The 20,370-nt window shown below is 56.4% G+C and overlaps 6 protein-coding genes across 6 annotated transcripts; 1 reads left to right on the forward strand and 5 right to left on the reverse strand.

The window, feature by feature from the left end:
• Positions 1-2,063: 2,063 nt before the first annotated feature.
• B0H18DRAFT_1208857 (uncharacterized protein) lies at positions 2,064-5,888 on the reverse strand (the record flags this gene model as incomplete). Its single annotated transcript, XM_048036289.1, has 4 exons — positions 5,398-5,888; positions 3,424-4,908; positions 2,608-3,371; positions 2,064-2,492 (listed from the first exon to the last, which is right to left on the reverse strand). The coding sequence occupies exons 1-4, from the start codon at positions 5,756-5,758 to the stop codon at positions 2,064-2,066; spliced, it is 3,039 nt and encodes a 1,012-aa protein (XP_047896766.1). The 5' UTR covers positions 5,759-5,888.
• Positions 5,889-6,471: 583 nt separating this feature from the next.
• B0H18DRAFT_989838 (glycoside hydrolase) lies at positions 6,472-9,834 on the reverse strand. Its single transcript, XM_048044971.1, is given in 21 exon segments — positions 6,472-6,494; positions 6,552-6,598; positions 6,613-6,704; positions 6,768-6,950; positions 7,029-7,088; positions 7,130-7,181; positions 7,211-7,236; positions 7,319-7,435; positions 7,501-7,519; positions 7,576-7,644; positions 7,697-8,237; positions 8,298-8,457; positions 8,515-8,547; positions 8,602-8,674; positions 8,727-8,782; positions 8,835-8,922; positions 8,977-9,108; positions 9,165-9,230; positions 9,289-9,589; positions 9,645-9,797; positions 9,815-9,834. The coding sequence occupies 18 exon segments, from the start codon at positions 9,778-9,780 to the stop codon at positions 6,684-6,686; spliced, it is 2,133 nt and encodes a 710-aa protein (XP_047896767.1). The 5' UTR covers positions 9,781-9,797; positions 9,815-9,834; the 3' UTR covers positions 6,472-6,494; positions 6,552-6,598; positions 6,613-6,683.
• Positions 9,835-11,265: 1,431 nt separating this feature from the next.
• On the reverse strand, positions 11,266-13,211 carry B0H18DRAFT_904550 (L-lactate dehydrogenase). The gene is made up of 9 exons (XM_048041484.1): positions 13,042-13,211; positions 12,785-12,973; positions 12,608-12,729; positions 12,376-12,549; positions 12,189-12,320; positions 11,979-12,125; positions 11,747-11,930; positions 11,526-11,686; positions 11,266-11,469 (listed from the first exon to the last, which is right to left on the reverse strand). Exons 1-9 carry the CDS (start codon positions 13,130-13,132, stop codon positions 11,341-11,343), a joined length of 1,329 nt encoding a protein of 442 aa, XP_047896768.1. The 5' UTR covers positions 13,133-13,211; the 3' UTR covers positions 11,266-11,340.
• Positions 13,212-13,821: 610 nt separating this feature from the next.
• Positions 13,822-15,325, reverse strand: B0H18DRAFT_989848 (uncharacterized protein). The gene is made up of 5 exons (XM_048044972.1): positions 15,023-15,325; positions 14,665-14,949; positions 14,575-14,612; positions 14,208-14,526; positions 13,822-14,154 (listed from the first exon to the last, which is right to left on the reverse strand). The coding sequence occupies exons 1-5, from the start codon at positions 15,254-15,256 to the stop codon at positions 13,882-13,884; spliced, it is 1,149 nt and encodes a 382-aa protein (XP_047896769.1). The 5' UTR covers positions 15,257-15,325; the 3' UTR covers positions 13,822-13,881.
• A 78-nt stretch (positions 15,326-15,403) lies between these two features.
• Positions 15,404-16,028, forward strand: B0H18DRAFT_989852 (uncharacterized protein). The gene is made up of 2 exons (XM_048044973.1): positions 15,404-15,507; positions 15,562-16,028. Exon 2 carries the CDS (start codon positions 15,587-15,589, stop codon positions 15,914-15,916), a length of 330 nt encoding a protein of 109 aa, XP_047896770.1. The 5' UTR covers positions 15,404-15,507; positions 15,562-15,586; the 3' UTR covers positions 15,917-16,028.
• On the reverse strand, positions 16,029-17,081 carry B0H18DRAFT_989856 (DUF543-domain-containing protein). The gene is made up of 5 exons (XM_048044974.1): positions 16,898-17,081; positions 16,818-16,830; positions 16,643-16,664; positions 16,435-16,484; positions 16,029-16,370 (listed from the first exon to the last, which is right to left on the reverse strand). The coding sequence occupies exons 1-5, from the start codon at positions 16,952-16,954 to the stop codon at positions 16,213-16,215; spliced, it is 300 nt and encodes a 99-aa protein (XP_047896771.1). The 5' UTR covers positions 16,955-17,081; the 3' UTR covers positions 16,029-16,212.
• Positions 17,082-20,370: the final 3,289 nt, after the last annotated feature.

Consider the following 20,370-nt stretch of genomic DNA (forward strand, 5'->3'; position numbering starts at 1 on the left):
TCTTGTCTTCGCATGAAGCGTCGAATTCTGATAGCGTGTCTCTAGAGAGCGCTCTTTGTTTCCTCATCCACGTCTCAGGTGGCGAGATGCTACCCAAACACTTCGATGCGCCGTACTAGGGCGTTCGAACGTTAATCGACAGTCTGAGAGCATTGGCGTACTGAGCACCGCACGGCCGCAGTCGGCGCGGGATATACATGGGATCCACTTAGTACGTGGAGTTCCTCAAAGTCCTTTCGAGGGGCGCCATAGACGCAGTAGTATAAAGCCTGCGCACTGTCTAGCTCAAGTGCCCCAGCTCAGCTTTCTTCGCCTTGCGCTTGAAACTCCATCTTAAGAATCGGTGCAGGTCTGTCCTCAGTAGTCTGATCTCTCACACCACTGCCTCTCCTCACAACTTGGACCATCCGCGCCTCCGCTCTCGTTATCCTCGCGGTCGCCCGCAGCCGCGTCCATCAACTCCGCCAGGTGAGTCCCTGCTTCACTCGCCACCCATTCACTCATGACTAAACTTCATCCACAAGCAGCGTGCCCGCCCACCAGAGCACCGCACAGACTCGGAGAACACTGTCGCGCATCATCCGCTCGTGCACGCCGCACATGCCGTCCCAGAGGACAGCCGCGAATGGGTGCCCGGCGACGACTTCAGGTCTGTCAAGTCGCACGCCGGGCGCGAGGACTCGGAGGAGCTCGCGCTTCACTTCAAGGTCATCGGGGGCAGCTCGGAGTACGACACCGCACACGTCGTTCACTCCGGCGGGAGAGGGCATGGCAGGCGCGAGGACTCGGACGAGCTTGCCCGCCGTGAAGTCAGCTGGAAGGGCCTGTCAGACAAGGATGCTCAGAGACGCGTAAAATCAACGGGAATTGTTTGGAGCACGACGTCGCCTCTGCCTTTCACTCGGGCGTGAAGAATTACCACGACTTGAGAGACTTCAAGGGCGTCAATGATGTGTTAGACACATCCGATGGCCATTAGCATTACCTAGCATACCATGTAAACGGACGTAGAGTCTACATAGGGCTTGGCCCTTAGCAGACAATCATTGGGGGTCTCAAACAAATTCAAAAGAACTAACTTCAAGGCAAGCGAGGGCGAGGCGACTCCGAGTCGAGCGGGAACTCGCCGCAAACCTGAGGGAGTCAACTGGAAGGGTCTGGAGCATGACGTCCCCTCTGCCTTCCTTTCGGGCGTGAAGGTGTGGCACGGCATTGATCAAGGGCAAGCGCGAGGACGACGTCGAGCGTGAGCGCGCTCATCGCCAGGTCGGTTGGCGCTGGCAGTTGCCAAATCGAGAGAGAACAACGGGTCCAGTCCCGACGCGCGGATGCGCAGATCGCAATCTGCGCGGTTGATGGTGGCATTTGGCGGATTATGTAACCCAGACTCGCAGTCCAGACCTGGTTGACTTAGATTGCGACTTACTTACTGTCCTTGCCACTTCCACCCTCCTCCTCTTCCTCCCTGCACGTCTCGATATCAAGCTGAGCGCACAGCTTCGACATGATGAGATTAATGTCGGACTGGCATGCCACTAGTAGTACCGGCGGTCACGGTTTCGACCCTGAGGGACCCCTTATCAAAATCTACGTCCTCACCCACTTCCTTATGTAACGGCCTTTCGCCTCAGTTTAAGTTGTCCTCCGAGCAGTACGTCTCTGGGGCTGTACTACGACGTCGGGTGCCCTATCATAGGAACGTTCCGAGCATCCAACCACCAACACTTCACAATAAAGTTAACTGGAATACGATACTCCACCGCGCGCCACCGAGCACTGGGGCGCATAACTGGTGCAGATCACTCACGACTTCGTGCGGATACTTCAGAAGTGAGATGTGGTCCGTGCAAGGTTCGTGCGACACTTTTGTGTTCAATAGAGGTGTGATCATGCATATGATGATCAGCAGGTTTAATCACCGAACTGAAGTTGCCTCAACATGCCAAGATACATATACATAGGATTCATGAGTCCAAGACGAACTATATACTGTTTGACCATAGGCATAAGTATGCATACTACTGGCACACTCGCGTAGAGGTAAAAGAGAGAAAGGATAATAATCAGGCATCAACGTCCATCGCATCGTCGTCAATCACACTTGCCCGGCCCCGAGGTGACTTAAGCCCTTCTTCAGCACGACTCCGCCGCCGCGCATACTCGCTCTGCCTCGCCCTCTTCTTCGCAGCAAGCTTCGCAGCCTCGCCGCCAGCGCTGGCACGCCCAGACTTGACTCCTCCCAGAGACTTCCGCACACCCATGCTAGATCGCATACGGGGAGCAGGTGCAAGGACAGACGGCGCCGCAGGCTGCGTGGTATCCCGCTGCGCGCCGACCTTCGCGATAACTCGAGTGCGGGAGATCCGTGGCTTCTTCGCGATCAATCCCTTTGGCTTGGGTGGCACAGCTGTAGGGATGCAGACGGGCTCGCCAATGCAGTCGCAGCGGCAGTGAGAGACGCGTGGTGTATGGGAGTGGTTTGTGAAGTAGGGCTTGAGAACATATCAGCCGTGAGCGGCTGCGAAAAGATCTTGGTGGGCCTCGGTGATCGGGCGACCGAGGGCTGTTCGTAATCATGTTCAACGTCGCCTTCGTCGTCGCAGCCACCGACCTCCGCTCGGCGCGTTTGACCGGCTGCTCTGCGACAGCAGGGAGGGTCGAGAGCCTGCTTGCCGTCCCCGTATCACCCTTCCCGACAGCCTTGGCGAGAGAACTGGCCGTTGGCGCGAGGAGAGACGACGTCCTGGAGCGAGGAATGCTATCTCTGTCGCGTGATCCCTGCGCGGAGCTCGTGGACGCTCTCGTGCTAGTAACCGTGCCAGCAGCCGAGGTAGTCAAAAGGCTTCGCCGCGTCCCGACAGACGATGTGGGGCCTTGTGACTTGGTCGCCAGACTAGTCCGCATTCCCAGCGACGACGCGCCTGCGATGGAACCAGGCCTCGAGGGTATCTTCGACGTCGCGGTTGACGTGCTCGTCCTGGAACTGGCAGTTCCGGCAACGGGACTCGCGAAGGACGGTATGGGAGCGCGAGCCTGTGCAGCGGAGTGCGACGACTTTACAGTGCCATTCCCTTTCGACGAGGATGCCTGTGGCTCAGGGCGTGGCTTCTGTAGTTTGTTCGAAGTGGAGACTGGAGCTTTGCGTGCAGTCGATGTCGTGCTTCTCATGCTGGAATTCTGGACGGCTGGTGGGGCAGCGGTGGTGATGACGGGCTTCGGCACAGCCTGGGTCGGTTTGGCCACCGGAATGCTGGAGCTCGCTACCGGAGCAGGCTTGCTGGTGGTCGCTGGCCCGCCTCCCATATTCCAAACGTTCTTCACGAGGGTCTTGGCGGACGTGAAGAAGCCGAAGCGAGACGGCTTAGCTTTGGCTGAGAAGAGAAGTTACACACTGAATATCCAAGTCGATGGGGCTGAACTCACGAGGAACGGCCTTTCCACCCACGCTGACCCGGCCTCTGCTGCTGCGCCTTCGAGCCTTATTGGCCTCAAGCCTCCGGCGGATGGCTTCCCGCTCCTTCAGCTTCTTCGCTTCCTCTTCCTCTTTGTCATCGCCTTCCTGAATAGCACCAGCGGTAGGAGCAATCGAGACTCTCCTCCCATTGTGCACGCCGTCGAGTTCGGAGACTCGCACACGTTTCGACGAGCGCCGGTCTCCAGCATCTTCCTCTCCCTCTTCGTCGTCGTCGTCATCGGCCCCAAACCCTCCTGGGACAGCCATGCGCTTGCGCGCACCCGCACTGATAACCCGCGCACCCGCAGCACTGCTTTTCCGTTTGCCACCCGGGGCATGGCCAAGCCCCAGTGCGTCTGACTTGCGCTTCCTCGACGCGGCGCCCGCAGGCCGGGAGGCAGGAGCAACGAGACGTTTAGCAGCATAGTGCGTCGTGATCGAGTCCATCTTGCTGAACTGTGCCTCGTGCGCCTTCATGAACCTGTCCGGGCTACCGGCCTGCTGGTTCGCACTCTGTCCTTTGTCGATCAACGCGAAAATGGGTGGTACAGATGCGGCGGAAGGCTTCTGCTCGGGGCCCTTGTCCTTGCCCTGCTCAGCAAGGCGCCGCTGCATCTCCTGCATAAGTGTCTGCGCTGCATCGCTAAATTGCTGGTTGGAGAGACTGTTCCGCGGCAGCGGGGAGCCAAAGAGGAAGGGCTCGCTGCGCGGAATGCCAAGTTTCGAACCGGAGTTAGCAGCAGGAGAAGCACCAGCAGCAGTGGGGCGCATAGGCGAGAAGATGTCTAGCGCATCAGTGGGCTTCGGGGTGCCCTTTGAGAGAGGCTGCTCTGGCTTCTTGACGGGTGTAGCCTGAGTCGCGCGAATCTCTGGCCCGCCGAGACCGCCAGGCATGTTAACATCGTCGTCGGGGGTTTGGCTGGGTGCCTTCATAGAAAGCAAGTCCTCGAAGGGTATCGCCGGGTAGAGTCGCTCGGACGGACCTCCTGGGGACGCAGGCCACACGTTGATAGCCCGCCCAGGTGTAGCGGTCGGATTCGGCGACCCCAGGATAAGATCGAAGTTCGTCTGAAACGCTGGTAATACCGGAGTTCCGGGCGCCTCGAGTGTATTCTGCGAGTTAATGAGGCGGATAGTGGTCGTTGGGCCCTGGCCCATGCTCAGTCGCGCGTTGGCAGGAGCTGGTGCACCGGGGCGGGACGGGCTTCCAGGAACAGGGGCTGACATGGATACGTCGCCATCGTCCTCCGCCGCCGCAGTACGCGCGGCTTCTTTAAGAGCCTCGACATCTGGCGTGCTCAGCGGTGCGGGCTCGGTCCGCGGCAGTGCTTCCGGAGACGGCAAGTCCTTGAAAGGGACGGCGTGCTTGTTGAGGCTTCCGTTTGTGTTGTTAGAGGTGTGCTTGATGCCTAGCGACGTGGCCAGTGCGCGGAGCGAGGAACTCACAGTCGAAGCTAGACAGATCGCAGGTGGTTAGTAACGTTTGTAACGTGGCTGCCAACTCCGCGAGCGGATACCAAATACAAAACACCCTCCAAGAGGAAAGCAATGGCGTCACTGTGAACATCCACGCGGCCGTTTCCGTGGATGAGTTTTGGCGCGAAACACAATGGACGAGGCCTGTCATTGTCCGGATGAAGACCTCACACGCCTATGAGGTTTCTATGGGAAACTATGAGAAACACTGCTTTCTCTCGCTGAGACCACATCGACCCCTGCTCTCTTTGATGTTGCCAACTACTCGTGCAGTCCCAATCTGGGAACGGCAAATACGGAATGAAGATCATTGACTACAACAACCAAGACCGCGGCGAACCTGCATGCAGAGCTCCGGTCGAGAATCACCATGCGTGGCATGCAAAGGTTCGACGACCCCCGTCCCAGACCGAAAACAACGCAAACATATTTCGCCAGACCAAAGGGATGTATAAAATACGACTCACTTTTGGAGCCGAACTCCTCTGTTCCGCCTCTCATGCTGGTCAGAGTGCCTTTCGACGAGATCGTACCGAGGGGCTCGGGCGCCTCCTGTATGTCTTCCATAACGACCTCCCATTGTTCACTCGGCCTTGGCATCTGCAGTTTGAACCCATCCTGTATGTTCTCCTTCTGATCGTCCCGCTGGTGGGTATCGAGGAAGGTCTCTTGGCCGAGTTGGAGGGCGTGCTTCTTAAGTCGTTCAATGATCTCTGTATTCTTGCCATTGGCCTTCAAGGAGTGTATCTTGCACAGCTTCACCAGCTGCTCACGCTTCAGGGAGTGCAGCGCGGGCGAATTATACAGGATTTGGGTAGTGGTAGCCATGACCGGCCACCTCGATGTTCTGGAGAACGGACAACCAGACAAGGACCCAGTATCAGCTAGCTGCAATAATTAGCCAGGACTAGCGGAAAGGCAGACTCAGAGAGTGGCGGCCGGCCGTCGCGACGGTCGTGGTTCGAGTTGAAGTTGTGTTTGCTTTCGCGCGTCTCGTCACGTGTGCGCGTCAAGTTCCCACGACTCCCATAAATGGAAAACTTACTGAACGTCAAGTTTACAGCCACAACGTGAACCCATACGCATCCACCACTCGTAAGCATCCAGCACGCTGTGCATCTGCTGCGGCCACGCACGGCCATGCCTGTCACCGGTCTCTTCCGACGTGCGAGACGTTCAACCCCCGAACTCGTGCCTCGTCACCCACAGTGCCAGTGGGGTCCCATGTTCGAGCGTTGATGCTTCGACGGCGCCCGAGACGCATATGCAGAATGTAGCACCGACGCTCTCTTTGTCTCTCTCCTCATCCTTTCTCTGGTACCGCTGAGGCCATCGCGTGCAACGTAAGCTACATCCGTAAGGACCGTAACATGGCAAACACGAGATACCTTCATTCACATTTTGTTCATCATGTCCTCCGCCGTTTCGCCCAGGACTTTCCCGGGCCAATTGCCGTCAGGCCACTAGCCACAGACCGATTGTTCCGCTCTTGTTGGCCGTCTCACCCTGCTGGCTTTTTCCATTGCCTACGATCATTGCCTACGTAGACAAGCGGGGGCCTCTCGGACAGGTGGCTGTCACGCATTTAGTTGTACCTAGTGTACGGCGTCTTGCACTACTAGCTGAGTGTCCAATCAGAGTCCTCCTCCCATACTGCACTACTTACTAGCTAGGGCGCTGGCTTAACGCTAAACATAGTCCGACCCAACTAACACGAGGATTTCCGAAGTGGTAGGAGACGAGCGGTGTTATCTCAACTGGACCATGAGCTCGTCTTGAGAACGCAATAAGTAGCATTCAGCGAGGATTGATCCGACGAGATGCGAGACGAACGTACCAGATACAGCTTCGTCGAGCTCGCGCCGACCTGCAATTGAATATCTCCCTCGGGAACATACCAGAGCTGCCGCTCTGTGCTCCACAGCGAAAAATCCTTGCGCCGAAGCGCAAATGTCGCCGTGCGTGTCTCACCAGGCGAGAGGGCCCTCAGCTTGTCGAAGCCCCGCAGCCAAATCCAGGGCTGTCTGGGAATGTAGCATACTGCAAGGAGAACACTCGGAGAGTCAGTAGCTACCATGGTGCGAGACACAACGAGAACGTACCAGCTGAGCGGCTTCCGATGCAGTGACGTTCCCGTGTTCGTCACCTGCGCCGTCACCTCCGCAATGATATCGTACAGACTGTTGCTCCCGTCGCTACCTCGAACGGTTCATTCGTCTTCTGGATGGTGCTGTTGTCCGCCTCGTACACGCTCCGAACAGAGATTTGTTGTAAGCAAACGTCGAGTACGACAGGCCGTAGCCGAACTCAAGCGCGGCGTGATGTTGTGCGCACTGAACCAGCGGTAGTCGATCACGTCGATCGGTGAAGTTGGCTTGGGATTGAGACCGGATCATCCGAGATTGTGTTCGGAGGATACTCGTCGAGGGAGTGGCCGATCGTGTAGGGCAACTTGCCACTCGGAGAGACGTCGCCGAAGAGTACATTGGCGATGGCATCGCCAGACTCTTGGCCAGGGAAATGGGCGGCGATGACAGCGGTAACATTGGGTTGTCGATCCATTCCTCCACGAGAACGGGGGCGCCAGCGCTGATCTCAGTGAGCGCTTCAGCGCATCTGTTACAGGCGGTAGTGGAAAGACGTACTGTATCACGACGATGGTGTTGTTGCAACCTGCCGCGACGGTCTCGATCAGTGCTTCACCATCACGGTCACTGTCGCCGACAGTCAGTTAGAACATCAGACACTACCTGTACGGAGACCTACAGATAGAGAGTAGCCCGATCCACGCTCTCCTCCGTGAATGCGCTCACGAACACAATCGCGACATCCGCCATGGAGTTTGTCACGGTCTGCGCGATCACATCGTACGCCGTATCGTTGAACACCGCGTAGACCTGCGAGTTCATCCGGCGGGCACGATAGTTGATCGCTTCGTAAGGCGTAACGATGGTTGGTGGGATCACCCAGCCCGAGCCTCCGCCCAAGGTCAGCGTGCCGTTGATGTTCCAGGTGGGGTACTCGTTCGTGCCCTGGCCACCCAACGCCCCCAGTTCATTCGCACCTGCGTCCGCCCCGATAATCGCTAGCACTTTGGGCGCGTGCAGGGGAAGCGCGCCGTCTACGTTCTTGAGTAACGTTGCGGAATCCTCGCCGATCTGCCTGATGAGCGCCATAGTTTCGATTTTCCTGACGTCGCGCCAGTGGGCGTCTTCCGCCACGAAGATGGGATTGACGTTATAGGTGACTGCTGGAGGTGGATTGTCTGCCTGGCCAGAAGAGATCCAAGGAGTCAGAGGCGAATGGCCTAAGTACGTTGCCATCAGTCATGAACGGTGCCAGAGAATGCGAGAGCGAGGGCTGGCACGTACGGCGTCGTCCACCCGAGACTCGGAAACAAGGCCGGATTCGATGGAGGAAACAAGACCATCCCCCCACATCAAACCGAAGTATCCAAGAAGTGCAACGCCAGGCATGGAGATATCGAGTCCGCCGTTGATGGTCTCTGCATCACTCCAGACACCTCCCTAGGCAAGTGCCGATGTAAACCGGACGTCAAGGGATTGGTCGCAATATGGACATACCCAATCTGACATTATACCGCCCTGGAAGTTAAGCTATACGTAGGCGAGGTCAGCCGAGTATGGGTTATGGCATGTGGTTCCACGTACCTCATCCTTCAGGATGTTGTTCTGGGTGTAGGCATTGGCACATGCATGAGTCCCGTTGACTTCGTTGTACGAGCTATACAAATCATTGTCAAACGATGCGGCGCAGACGCCATTCGAGCACCTACCACATAACGTAGCCCGTGCCGGCGCGGACTGCTTCAGCGAATCCCCACAAGTACAACTATATAGGTTATGATTACAGGCGTGTGAAGGAAGCCCCTCGCGACTCATACCTCATGTAGTGCCTTGTTGTCGATGTTCGATGAGATGGGGACCTGTACGTCAGTAGGATCGATCGCGTCCGACGGCGCGTAAGGATTTCTGAACGTCAGATGTCAAGGTGACTCAAGAAGGCGGTGAAGATCGTCTACTAACCGGGATGTCTCTTGCTCATACCCGATGAAGTGCTTCGCTGTGGTAAGTACCCCAGCGTCTTGCATGCCTTTGATGGTGGCGTAGGCAGCTTCCCCGGTGCCATAAGCGTCATCGAAGAAACCCTCAAAGTTGCTGCGCAGGCGGCATTTGGGTCTATGGTGTTCATTTGTGAGAAGGACACGACTCACCGGCCACCACGCGGACTGCGCCCGAGAGGTCCACCGGTGACGGGAGACAACGCAATGTTGACACCCCTTCGAAACAATGTGAGCACTCAACATTCGGATGGCTACCCCGATGGAACATGCTCACTGATCGTAAAATTCCTGTCCCATGGCATGGCCGCGTTGATAGATCAGATCCCTGTCCCAGGTCGCTGCAACAGTCTGCCCCGCGGGGAATTGGGAGACGCCCAGGACGCGCCCCACCCCGGCGGGCCCGTCGTTGAGACAAAGTACAGGGATGCCAAGCCGTTCGACTGCGCCGGTGTTACCGGTGCAACGACCATCGTGGCCTGTGATGAGATTGACCTTCTCCTCGAGCGTCATCTGGGCGACGAGGGCTTGGGCGCGCGAGAACGCAGCTGTCCATGCGTTCCCACCAGTCGCGTTGGCTGGCAGTGTGGGTAAGGTATCATTATCGCGAGACGCATAAGGTGTGGCACGTACGTGCCGGCCATGTCTCGGGCGAGTTGTCGGAGAGCGTGGTCAGGCCCGCATCGTCGCGCAGTAGAATGACACCTAACGAGAGAGCAACAAAGTATGAAAGAGTGACAGTGAGTAAGGTGAGTACCGTTGAGCGCATATTCTCAAAGCTGAGAGGGCGGTGGAACAGGCTGAGGTTCAACCGAGTTACAGGACGCCCGAACGAGGATTTATCCACCTCGCCTCAATACATCAGGGTGCGAGCCGATGCCCCGCCGCCGCCAGCGATCGTTAGGACCAGAACCAGTGAACAAGAACATCAGGATCTGGTCTCGGACGCACCCCACCACCGCTCCGGCGGTGGTGGGGTGCGTCCACACGGATGGGTACGAGACCAACGCACAGCCTGAGCTTGTAAACAATCAATGGACAATATGCGTACTGGATCATGCGGCTGGAGCATCAGAAACACTGTACATAAATGTCGTGCCGTGCAACGTACGGTTTGTGATGCCCGTATGCCTTGGCAGCGGGGATGATCAGCATGAGCAAACTCCGGGAGCGAGGATGTCGACTATGACTATGACAAGTCTAGCACAGTCATCAAGCGGCCTAGGGTAGTCATGTGCGAATGTGCACGCTGCGACCTAAGAAGAGCAGGTTCAGCAGTCTTGAGGTGTCTATTCCGAATTAGAAGGCGGCGGTTTTCGCTGCGAAGGAGTATGTCTATGAAAGCTACCGCACACAATCTGTGAGCGCGTCAGCCCCCGTGATACTGTAGCATTCAGGGAGTCATGCGCCTGTGCATATACTCAGGCTGCGGCCTCACTCCAACGTTGCTTGCCAATATTGACAAGTAGTTTATTCAACGAATGAAGAATGAGGCACCCGTACCCTTGATAATTGATGCGAATGCAGCGAGGGAGAGGTCTCATCCGTTAGCAGATGTGCTCGAGGGGGTCGACGTTCGGTATTAGAAGGAAAGTAAGTTACTTAAGTCGTGGCCGTTGGCCCGGGGTCGCCGTGACACTGACGGGTGTTGTCACTATCACATGATCGTGACCGACGCGTCGATTGCTTTGTGTTTGCGACCGGCAGCGACCCGTCACTCTTACGCGAGCCAGTCTTGCTTGTTGCTGACTCTCAGGCCGCTTACTTGAAGACTCCTTTGCCCAACCTTTGCCTTCCTTTTCTCGTGAGATCCATGAGGCCGCATAATCTTCGTTTGCAACGTACTCAGCCATGGCTAGCAGATCCATTGCGTCTCTCATTTCCAACCCATCGTCTCTTCCTCGAACGGACCTAGTTCACCGAGCATCCGACGTGCTAGTCCACCACGTGTTCTTTCTCTTTCTTGAACTCGCATAGACACAGCGCAGTTGCGTCGCACACGCGCACGGCCGGATAATTCGGAAGATAACAACGGGTCCGGACATAACGATGAGATCGATAGCGTAGTAGTCGAGCACCCCTCGCTCTACTACGACGACGGCAACGCCATTCTCAGCTGCGAGCGCATCGCCCGATTTTGTCCAAAAGCTGCCCCGTCCTCCGCGAGATGCTCGAGCTAGCAAGGGTGCGGGAGAACCGCAAGCCAGACGTCTTACGTGGGTGTCCCCGCATCGCGCTGGACGACAAGTTATTGCCGGGGATGTGCACGAAATGGGCATGAGATTTGTCTCAGATTACTGGCGAACAACATCCTCGCTACATCTACAAATCACAGCGTGGCATGCTCGTGCGGACCCGGAGGCACTCCGCTCGGCGTGTACCTAAGTGCCTTTCGGTTGTTGTACACGTCCTCTGCGATGCTCCGATACCCAGCAACGGTCATGAGTATGTCCAGATCCTACATCAGGGTCAGCAACTATGAATAGGATAGAGACGAGCAGGGGACTATCGCACCGCAAGCAAACTCTTGATGACATGCCGACAGCCATATTCGCCCTCGTGCGACATGCCCCACACAAAGAGCCGTCCGAGGGCGACGACATGCGCACCCAGCGCAATCGCCTTGAATACATCGGCGCCCGTGCGCACGCCCGAGTCGAATATGATGGTCATCTCTACAGTGGACGTCGCACACTCCTTGAGCCGGAAGAATGAACTCATAGTGAACAACGTACTGTCTCCAACTGCCTCAGCAATTTCAGGCAGGACCTCCAAGCTCCCGACTGCACCATCGACCTGGCGCCCGGCGTGGTTCGTGACGACGATGCCCTCGCAGCCGACGTCATATGCCTTGAGTGCGTCTTCAGCGCACTGAATTCCCTTGATCACGAACGGCCGTCCATTTGAGATCCTCTTCCACTATCTCAAATATGAGCATACAGCCTGGAAAGCATGGACAAAACTGACCTCGCCGATGAGCCAGCGAATCTTCTCCCAGGTGTGGGCTTTGCCATGCCAGACGCTATGGTCAATCCACTTGCCGGAGTCTTTCTTGAGGTTCTCTGCGTGCTTCTGCATGAAGATAGGGTCGGAAAGGCCTGTCGCGTTGCCCGGCTTCGCGATCACAGTATCTGAGTCAGCGGCGTTCTACTGAAGCATCAGGAACTCCGGGCTAACCGTATTCTCGTAGTAGAACGTGTAATTTGCGATGTTGATGTCAGTGGGACGCCAGCCAAGCTGCCAGGTGTCTGTTGTGAGCATGAGCACGTCAAAGCCAGACTTCCACGCGCGGTTTAGCAGCGAAAGAGTCTATGCACGAAGCGTGCATTAGGATGGATTGCCCAATTTTAGCCGTCATGCTCACGATATCGTCGTCATGACCCATATAGAGCTGGAAGAATCGCGGGCCCTGCGCGTCGCCCCCGTTCGGTCCGCTGTACGTGTGCACGCTGTTGCTCTCGTTCTTGATAGATGCGGCCAGGTCGTTCACCTTCGCGACTTCCTCGATTGACTGGGACGCTGCGGTGGACAGAGCGTACTGCGTACCGACAAGGAACTCAGCGTGAGCAGACGCCAGTGCTGAAGTCGATGCCTACCGGAATACCGAGTTCACCCGCAATCTTCGCGGGCACGAACTCTCCCAGTGGGTGGTATAGTTTGTTGATGCCAATTGGTGCGAACATGACGGGAGCGGGGATCTTGTGTCCGAAAATCGTGGCTGGATCAATGTGGTCAACCACATACTGCGTACTGAGGTCACGCGGAGTACGCACTCGTCAGATCCCGGACGTTAGTATCCACGAGGGTGCGCGGAACGATGCGCCAGCGGTAAAATGCCTCCCTGTTCGCCCGGTCGGTCCATCCGATACCGGCATTCGAGTTGGCATAGAAGTAGCCCCTGTCGTTGAGCTTCTTCTTCGTCGATTCCTGGAGCTCGTCGGGGTGGACGGAGAACGTCGGCACTGAAGCAGAATGCGCGATAGAGTCAGCGGGCCAATGCTACATGGGGGTCAAGTAGCATACGACGTACACTGGCCAGTCTCACCGCCATGCTTGAAAATCTCTCGCTGGTACAGAGAGTAATTGGGAGATGGTCCTTGAGGCTTGTTCTCGGGATCCATTCTATACGATGACTTGGGTGTTGCGGTCTCGACTGCTGGGCTAGATACTTGGTCTGATGCCGGGGTGAGTGGTCGATCCTGACCGCGTATATATACCTCATTTTACCATAGGTGACATACGGAAGACCATAGCACGACATTCTTTGAGACGCTTGCCATACCAGCTCATTCCGTCGACAACGGAGGGCCTTGGACCCGGGCTCGGGTGGAGGGGCGCCGACGGATTCCCAGACGGCGCCCACACCTCTCAACCCTCCCCGACGGAACATCACCCTTGTGGAGCGCGAGCGTACGCCGTAGGGGTCCCGCCTACGGGCGCTAAATATTGCTGTGCGGTACGAGGCGTTTGAGGGAGCGGGGGAGCGCAACCAGTAGAGGGACACATGATTGCAATGACCAATGTTGTCCGATGGCAGAGATGCAGGTCGTCAATTCGCGCTCGAGTCTAGATGAAGGAACACTGACCAGACAGACGCTGCTGTGTGAGCTCAAAGCTTGAGTACTATGAACAGCTGAAGGACACCAGTTCAGGGCTGTCGCGTGGTGTGCGATTAGAATCGTCTCAGACAGCGGCGATACTTGGTGAGGCTACAATGAGCCTGAACGAACCGTATCCCACTTACTTTCACTGACAATCATTCAGCGTCGATGCCGCAACATACCGAACGTGAAACGGGGGCACAGCGGCGTACACATCAGGCGGGTGCGCTGTATTATTGGGTATCTGACGGACACAAGCAGGGCTCTCACTACGCAGGCGACTGTTCTCGCCCTCCATTCACGGTCGGGACGGGGTGAGACACCTTCCGAGTGTTCCCAAGGACATGCTTGACACCCTTGACGACCCGTTCCACCGGGTTCTCGTTTCGAGCCACCAGGCGAGACCGCAGCTTCCGCGCGCCGAGCGACGAGCGCATGTCCACGAAACGAGAGACAACCTCGTCGATGGTCGGCCGTCGCCCGGGCTCGTCCTGCACCATATCGTCGACGAGAGGCTGCATGAACTCCACGCCGTGATACGTCTGCGAACAGTTCAGACCTGATCCCCGACCGGACAGACACGGACACCGCCCACCTGCAAGAAGTCCTCCCGCACGAGGTTCCCGAGGTAGTAGATGTCCGTCGGGAACGGGTCGCATGGCTCCTTCGCGTTGCGGAACTCCGGCACTGACTTGTCTCCGCCCAGTATCGGCGCCTCGCGCGGCGGGCCGTCTGCGGGGTCGTACCTGCGCGAGAGGCCGAAGTCGATGAGGTAGTACTGGGTCGGATGTGTCGTCCGCGTGTGATGCTTGGCGGGCCGCGAGAGATCCCGGGTCCAGTCGATAACACGGGGATGGTACGGTTCAGGGTATAGTGGTTTGGGGTCCAACATAATGTTCTGGTTCATGCAGTCCCTGGGAGTGGTCAGAAGACGCGCTGAGCTACTTTGGATGCAAGCCTACCTATGCGCGACGTAGTGATGGTGCATAAATTGCAAGCCCTGCATGCAATCCAGTCAGCGCCTGTACGACAAGTTCCATATGAAACTCCACCTCAAAGACTTGACTGAAGAAGTCGACTGCTTCCCCCACAGTTTCGAAAGGCGGGCTATCGTACCGGCGTAAGAGGGGCATAACCAAGATCACCGTGTCATCTTCGTTCGGTACGTTTAGAACATCACATAGGCGTACACAGTGATTCCGGGAGTCCGACGCCAGCGGCTCGGAAGACAGGAACCGCGTGATTGCGACCTCGTATGGATGCTCGGTGGTGAGGATTCTCTTCAAGACAACAGACTCGCCGTCGGGGATCCGTGTTGCGTCAAGGAGATGGGGAACCTTGAAGCGTCGGGCGTCGGTGTCGTTTCGGGGGCAAGTCGCCGGGCAGGAGAGGCGACGGAGATTCACGTACCATGATTGCCTGTCCATCTTCGCATTTCCAGTACGGCTTGTGCGTCGCCTTCCAAGATGGCATCCAGTCTGGTTTGTACCGCGCACGAAGCATGTAGCCTTGTTCTTCGAGCCATTTTTGCCGATCCCGCCACCAATACTCTTCGGTCTTGAGTTCGCCTTTCGAGAGGCGGGTGGGCTCCGGAGGACCTATATCAGGAGTGTTGTCACGTACAGCCGACTTTGAGTCGGGCATTCGAGAGCGATGTAAGGTGGTAGCTGGACGTTGGTACTGGAAACATACATATGCATGGTGCAGTGAGGTGCATTCGAATTCTTGGTGCGTCACATGTATATTTCGCCAAGTCCTCCGTTGCATAGGCGCTCACCGGTACCTCCTACATACAAGGGCGCTCCGCTTCGGGCACAGTTAGTACGCCCTTGTACTTATCCACAAACTTGACCGGCACCGCATTCATAACCGGATGGGACGTTCTTGACTGGAAGGTGATAATGGCTTGCATAACATCTTCTTACATCCGACTAAGGAGCACTTCCTAGGGTGACTGCGACCTCATCTCGCGCAATGGCACCAAAACTATCACCACAGGCACGACGCCTCCGGACGATCATCGTCACCGTACCTATCATGGCAGCTACGTCCTGTGAGTGTACCTCTTCCGCCATGCATGTGCGCTCGTTACTTGCTGACGTCTGCCCTCTCGTTACAGTTGTCCTCTACAAACGGCTCGTCTTGGGCGAGCCGCAGCGCACGCTTCCGAGAGCAGACGCTGTCTATCCTCCGGGTTCTGAGCAAGACAGGCGGATCATTCCTCTCAAGACTGTGACTGGGAAGACCGGGACGGGTGCAGGGAGCACGGGTGGCGGGGATGAGGAGGCTCTCATGCAGGAGTAGTCGTGTTGTGATGAATCTCCCGTGGACTCCAGGAGAGCTACGAGGGTCAGAAGAGACAAGCAGTGCTGGTGTCCCACCTCAGACAGGGCACGCCCTACTGGAGAACACAGGGAAGCCCAGGTGGAAAATCATGCAGCAAGTCTCACGACGACTCCTAGAGCAGACGGGAAGAAGCGCTTCTATAGACCACCATGTATCGTACTCATCCCCTCGCAATCCATATGGGCACCCGCATCATTATCCGCTCCCATCTCCCTCTCCTCCGCTTCGTAGTGTCCTGTTCCTCCACGCACACCTCACTTCGGCTGTTGTGCCTGCGCCGCGAGTGCCGCAAGCTCCTGCGCGCTGACGACGCGCGTGCCCGGTATCCGCGCGGGGTTGAAAGATCGGTCGCAGTCTGCGTAGGCAGCTCCCGCCCCGAAGCCTGTCGAGAGCGCGATGGGCCACCCTCGTCCTAACATCGGGAATGTGTGTCAGTCTCGTGTGGGAGGACTGCAGAGGTAAAGGGTAGGGCTTACGGCGGAAGAGGATGACGGAGGCAATAACACCGACGCTGAAGCCTACTCCTCTGGAGTGTGACATTGGTTGAGGAGGTCGTGTAGAGGGCACATGGGTAGCGCAGGTATCGGCATCAACGCGAGGGCATTGGATGGATAGTCGAGGAATGACGGAACGAGAGGGAAGCATGAGAGGGCCATATATCGTGTGAGAGCAAACGACACGTACGACTTCACAACAAGGTCCGCCACTGCAAAAGGAGGGTAATCGAGGGGAGAATGTCAGGAAGGTCGCATCGAATGTCAGCGGAAGCGTCCAACACGGCAGAGCGAACGTGTAGCGATCATGCATGTACGAATCCGCCGTCAGTCGCCGGGCAGCAACACAGGCGTAGGACACCCACAGCAGCGGTCATACTAGACCAAAACGCACAAAGACGACTGTTAGCGTTTCCCTACACTCTTCCCGTGGTAGAACACGCACCTTCTGCGCGACGATGTTCTCGCTCGACGTCGGCTTCGCCGTCGATTCGCTTGACATATTTGTGCTGGTTCAAACTCCAAGGGCCTTGTAGTGCGGTAAATACGGTCCCGCGAATGTGTCGGGAACGGTGAATATGATACAGCAAGATGGTGCAGGTTGCAGGACTGGAGTTTGACTTTGAGAGAGGCGCGGGGAGAGCGTGGCGTGTGACGCCGTGTGACGTCGTGTGACGTCGCGCGTAGCGTGTCCCGGGTCCCGCCGGAGGTTCTTGACTGTGGACACAACGCGCCGGACGTTGCAGAACGAAGAACGTCTGGAATCCTACGTGAAATCACTGGCTTCAAATCATGAAGTACTGACATTTGTGGGATAAACAAGTATGCAACGCACTATTCAATAGCGATGCAAGTCGCAGGCTGGGATCGAAGCCTTGAAGTGCGCTTTGATCTGACCGGTACGTTTAAGTACGATATCATCGACAACTCACGATCGCTGTCCACAATTTTACAGCACAGGCTACCAGTGACAAGTATGATGAGTCTACTATCATACACAGGTGGACCAACGAGTTGGACATGATGCTGATGCATTCAGGTCATGGACGTATAATGTCAGGTACATGTCATCGTAAGGCATCTCGCACGCGGGCGAGTATGGCGGCCGGCATGTCCTCAACGGTCTGTTCGAGGTGCGTCTTTCCATGATTCGCTCGTCTTCGTCTTTTGTGTTGATCCTCAAAGTACACTCTGAATGGGGTGCCGCTTTGAGCTGTGCACGTGGCGAGGACACTGTTGGACGGTAATTCATAACAGACCCGTCTGACCCTTATTTCTGGAGTTCTGTGAGGTTGTCATTGTACGTGCCACATATGCTTGACTGCGAGGTCTGCTGCTCAATTCAATCCGCCATGCCGGGGAAACGCTAAAGCCGCATGCCTGTCCAGACGATCCACATTGGCGTAAGCATCGAACGATATGCAATTGCCTACGAACCTGCTGATCAAAATGAATCGCAGGAATGCGTGTGGTGTTAGCACGGCCCTTGGGCTAAGAGCATCCGGGGTAAACAACGGGATCATTCCAATATAGGTAATTCAACTCGAGATTGCGCAGTTGCACATAGGATGTGACCTTAAGGTATGGGTCATATCTAGTGAACATTCACCTTTGTTTGTGCGTTTTTACGTACTCAGTTTTTACTGCACAGGGTATCGGACCTCTCAAGATGAACGGAGACTTCTACGGATCAGTCTTGCCAATGGTTTAATGCAATCGACGGTGGCGCCTCGTGTTGTTCACTGGTATAGGCTGGGGTCCTGTGGTCAGGAAGTCCACATACGGTGGATAGCTGACAGCAGGAGCCGCTTTTCCTCCCATTCACTCCGTTGGTATTGGCGGGGATTGACTCACACTATTCCCTATACTGCCTCGTCTGCAGAGCCGAAATTTAAATTCACACGGCTGCGAAAGGATGTCTTTCATGTACGGCGAGTTGACATGGACACGACAGTTGCATTTGATATATTGGGTGAGTGGGGAGAGTGGTGTGTGTTTGCTGCACGACTCTCACCGGGTCACCGTCAGCGGCAAACGTCGACATTACTTCAAACTCAAGTCTCAAGATGCTCCATCTTGGGTTATACGTCCGTAACATCACCCCATCCGATGCACAGGTCCCTGCATGTACCTGGCTACACCTAGTACTATTGACGGCCACAAGCAAGAAGCTTACACAGATCCTACTTACTCCAGCGTACGTGGAGTACAAGAGGAACCGTCGATTACCACTTCCAAGTTACTCGGCATTGTTGCCGCATTCCTCAGCGAGCCAATCTGCCTGGAGATAGATCGCCTGCTGTGTCGCCCCGAGTTCTCCACTCTGAAAACACTGCGGATCGGCCTGTTGTGTGCCCGTAACGGGGTCGTGCTGGACGCCCAGCATTGGGACGCCTTGTTATCCTCTCGATTCCCACAGTTGAGGGCACGCGGAATTCTATGGTGCGTGTGTGATTGCAAAGCTGAACTACCGAAGATGACGTTCCTCATACTATTTGGCAGCACGCTTGTGACAGTGCATATGCATAGCAGATCTTAGCACACGAATGTCTCAGTTTCGACGCCCAGTATTGCTCGTATACAAATAAAAAGGTTGCGCAGTTGGTCAGTATGTATGTCACATATCTGAGTAAGTACTGTAGAAGTAACGTATGAAGTCCGTGGAGTGGGTATGTTTCTACCTCGGTAATTTACCAATAAATGAACAAGAATTCGCTCTCGAAGTGCCGTCTGCCCTTTCATTATTCACTGCTCTGAGCTCGTGCTTAATTGCTCCAACTTGGCACTCCACTCTACGACCTTCGGGTGTGCCTTTACCTGAGCATGCCATGAGCCTGAAACTCGCTGAAGCCGAGTATGATCCCATGTGCGCACCTTCCTAGCGTCAAACCCGACTACTTGTAGGCCGTCGAGGGTAGCTGCGCGGGAGAGCGCGACGTAGCTCTGACCTGCGCGAATTCAGCCTTAGACCCTACATGGGCCACGCCTACGCACCTTTCTCAAAAACCCGAGCAAGGTCAATCTTGACGCGTTCAATGGTCTGTCCTTGGCTCTTATGTATGGACATAGCCCATGCCAGGACGAGAGGGACCTGTACATCCTCAGCACCTGACAAGTATCTAAAGTATCTAATCTGTCCATGGCAAAACCTACCTGCACACGCCGCGCAAGCAGCTTCCCCTCGTTATCTTCCACCCGAAACTCCTCGCGGCCCAACAGGACGATCTCCGTGCCATGCGCCGTTCTGAATTCCACAAGGGGGAATAGCTCCTCGTCCTTCGCTACACTCTTCGATTTCACGTCTTTCTTCTCCTCGTCTACGTTCTCCTTCCCCGGTGCACCCAGCGCCGTCGGTGTCCGCCCGTCCGCGCCTACCTGTACGTTCCGCACGAGGCCGCCTCCGTTCTTGCTGCTCGACTCCTGCGACGTTGATTTCGGCTTGGCGCCTTGGCTCTCGGGCGCGCTCGCGGAGGCGTTGCACACGCTGACGCCGAAGAAGCCAAGCACGCGCCCGACGCAGCCATTCACCAGTCGCTCGTCCACGTTCTTGACGAGCATGACCTGCGCGTCTGGCTTGAGCACCAGCCGGGCGGGTGCGACCATCTGCTCCAGGATCCTCGAGTTGCTCCCCGAGTCGCGCGCGGCGTACTCCCGCGTCGACCCGGGCAGCTTCGCCAGTCTGCCGTTGTTCGAGGTCTCGACTTGCGACCGGAGCGGGTACAGCTCTGTCGGCAGGAGCCCGCTGGGCAGCGGCGTGAGTGGCCGGGAGAGCGAGGAGAACGTGCGTTGCGCCGAGTGGGAGATTGTTCCTCTTCGGAGTTCGTTCAGTAGCTCGACGAAATCTAAAGACAACTCATCAGCTATCGCAGGGGGTGACAGACAGAATGCGACGGACTGCTCTCTTTCTGCCGGTACACT

Source organism: Fomitopsis serialis, assembly GCF_022376445.1.
Source record: "Fomitopsis serialis strain Sig1Antser10 chromosome Unknown B0H18scaffold_13, whole genome shotgun sequence".
Taxonomy (NCBI): Eukaryota; Fungi; Basidiomycota; class Agaricomycetes; order Polyporales; family Fomitopsidaceae; genus Fomitopsis; species Fomitopsis serialis.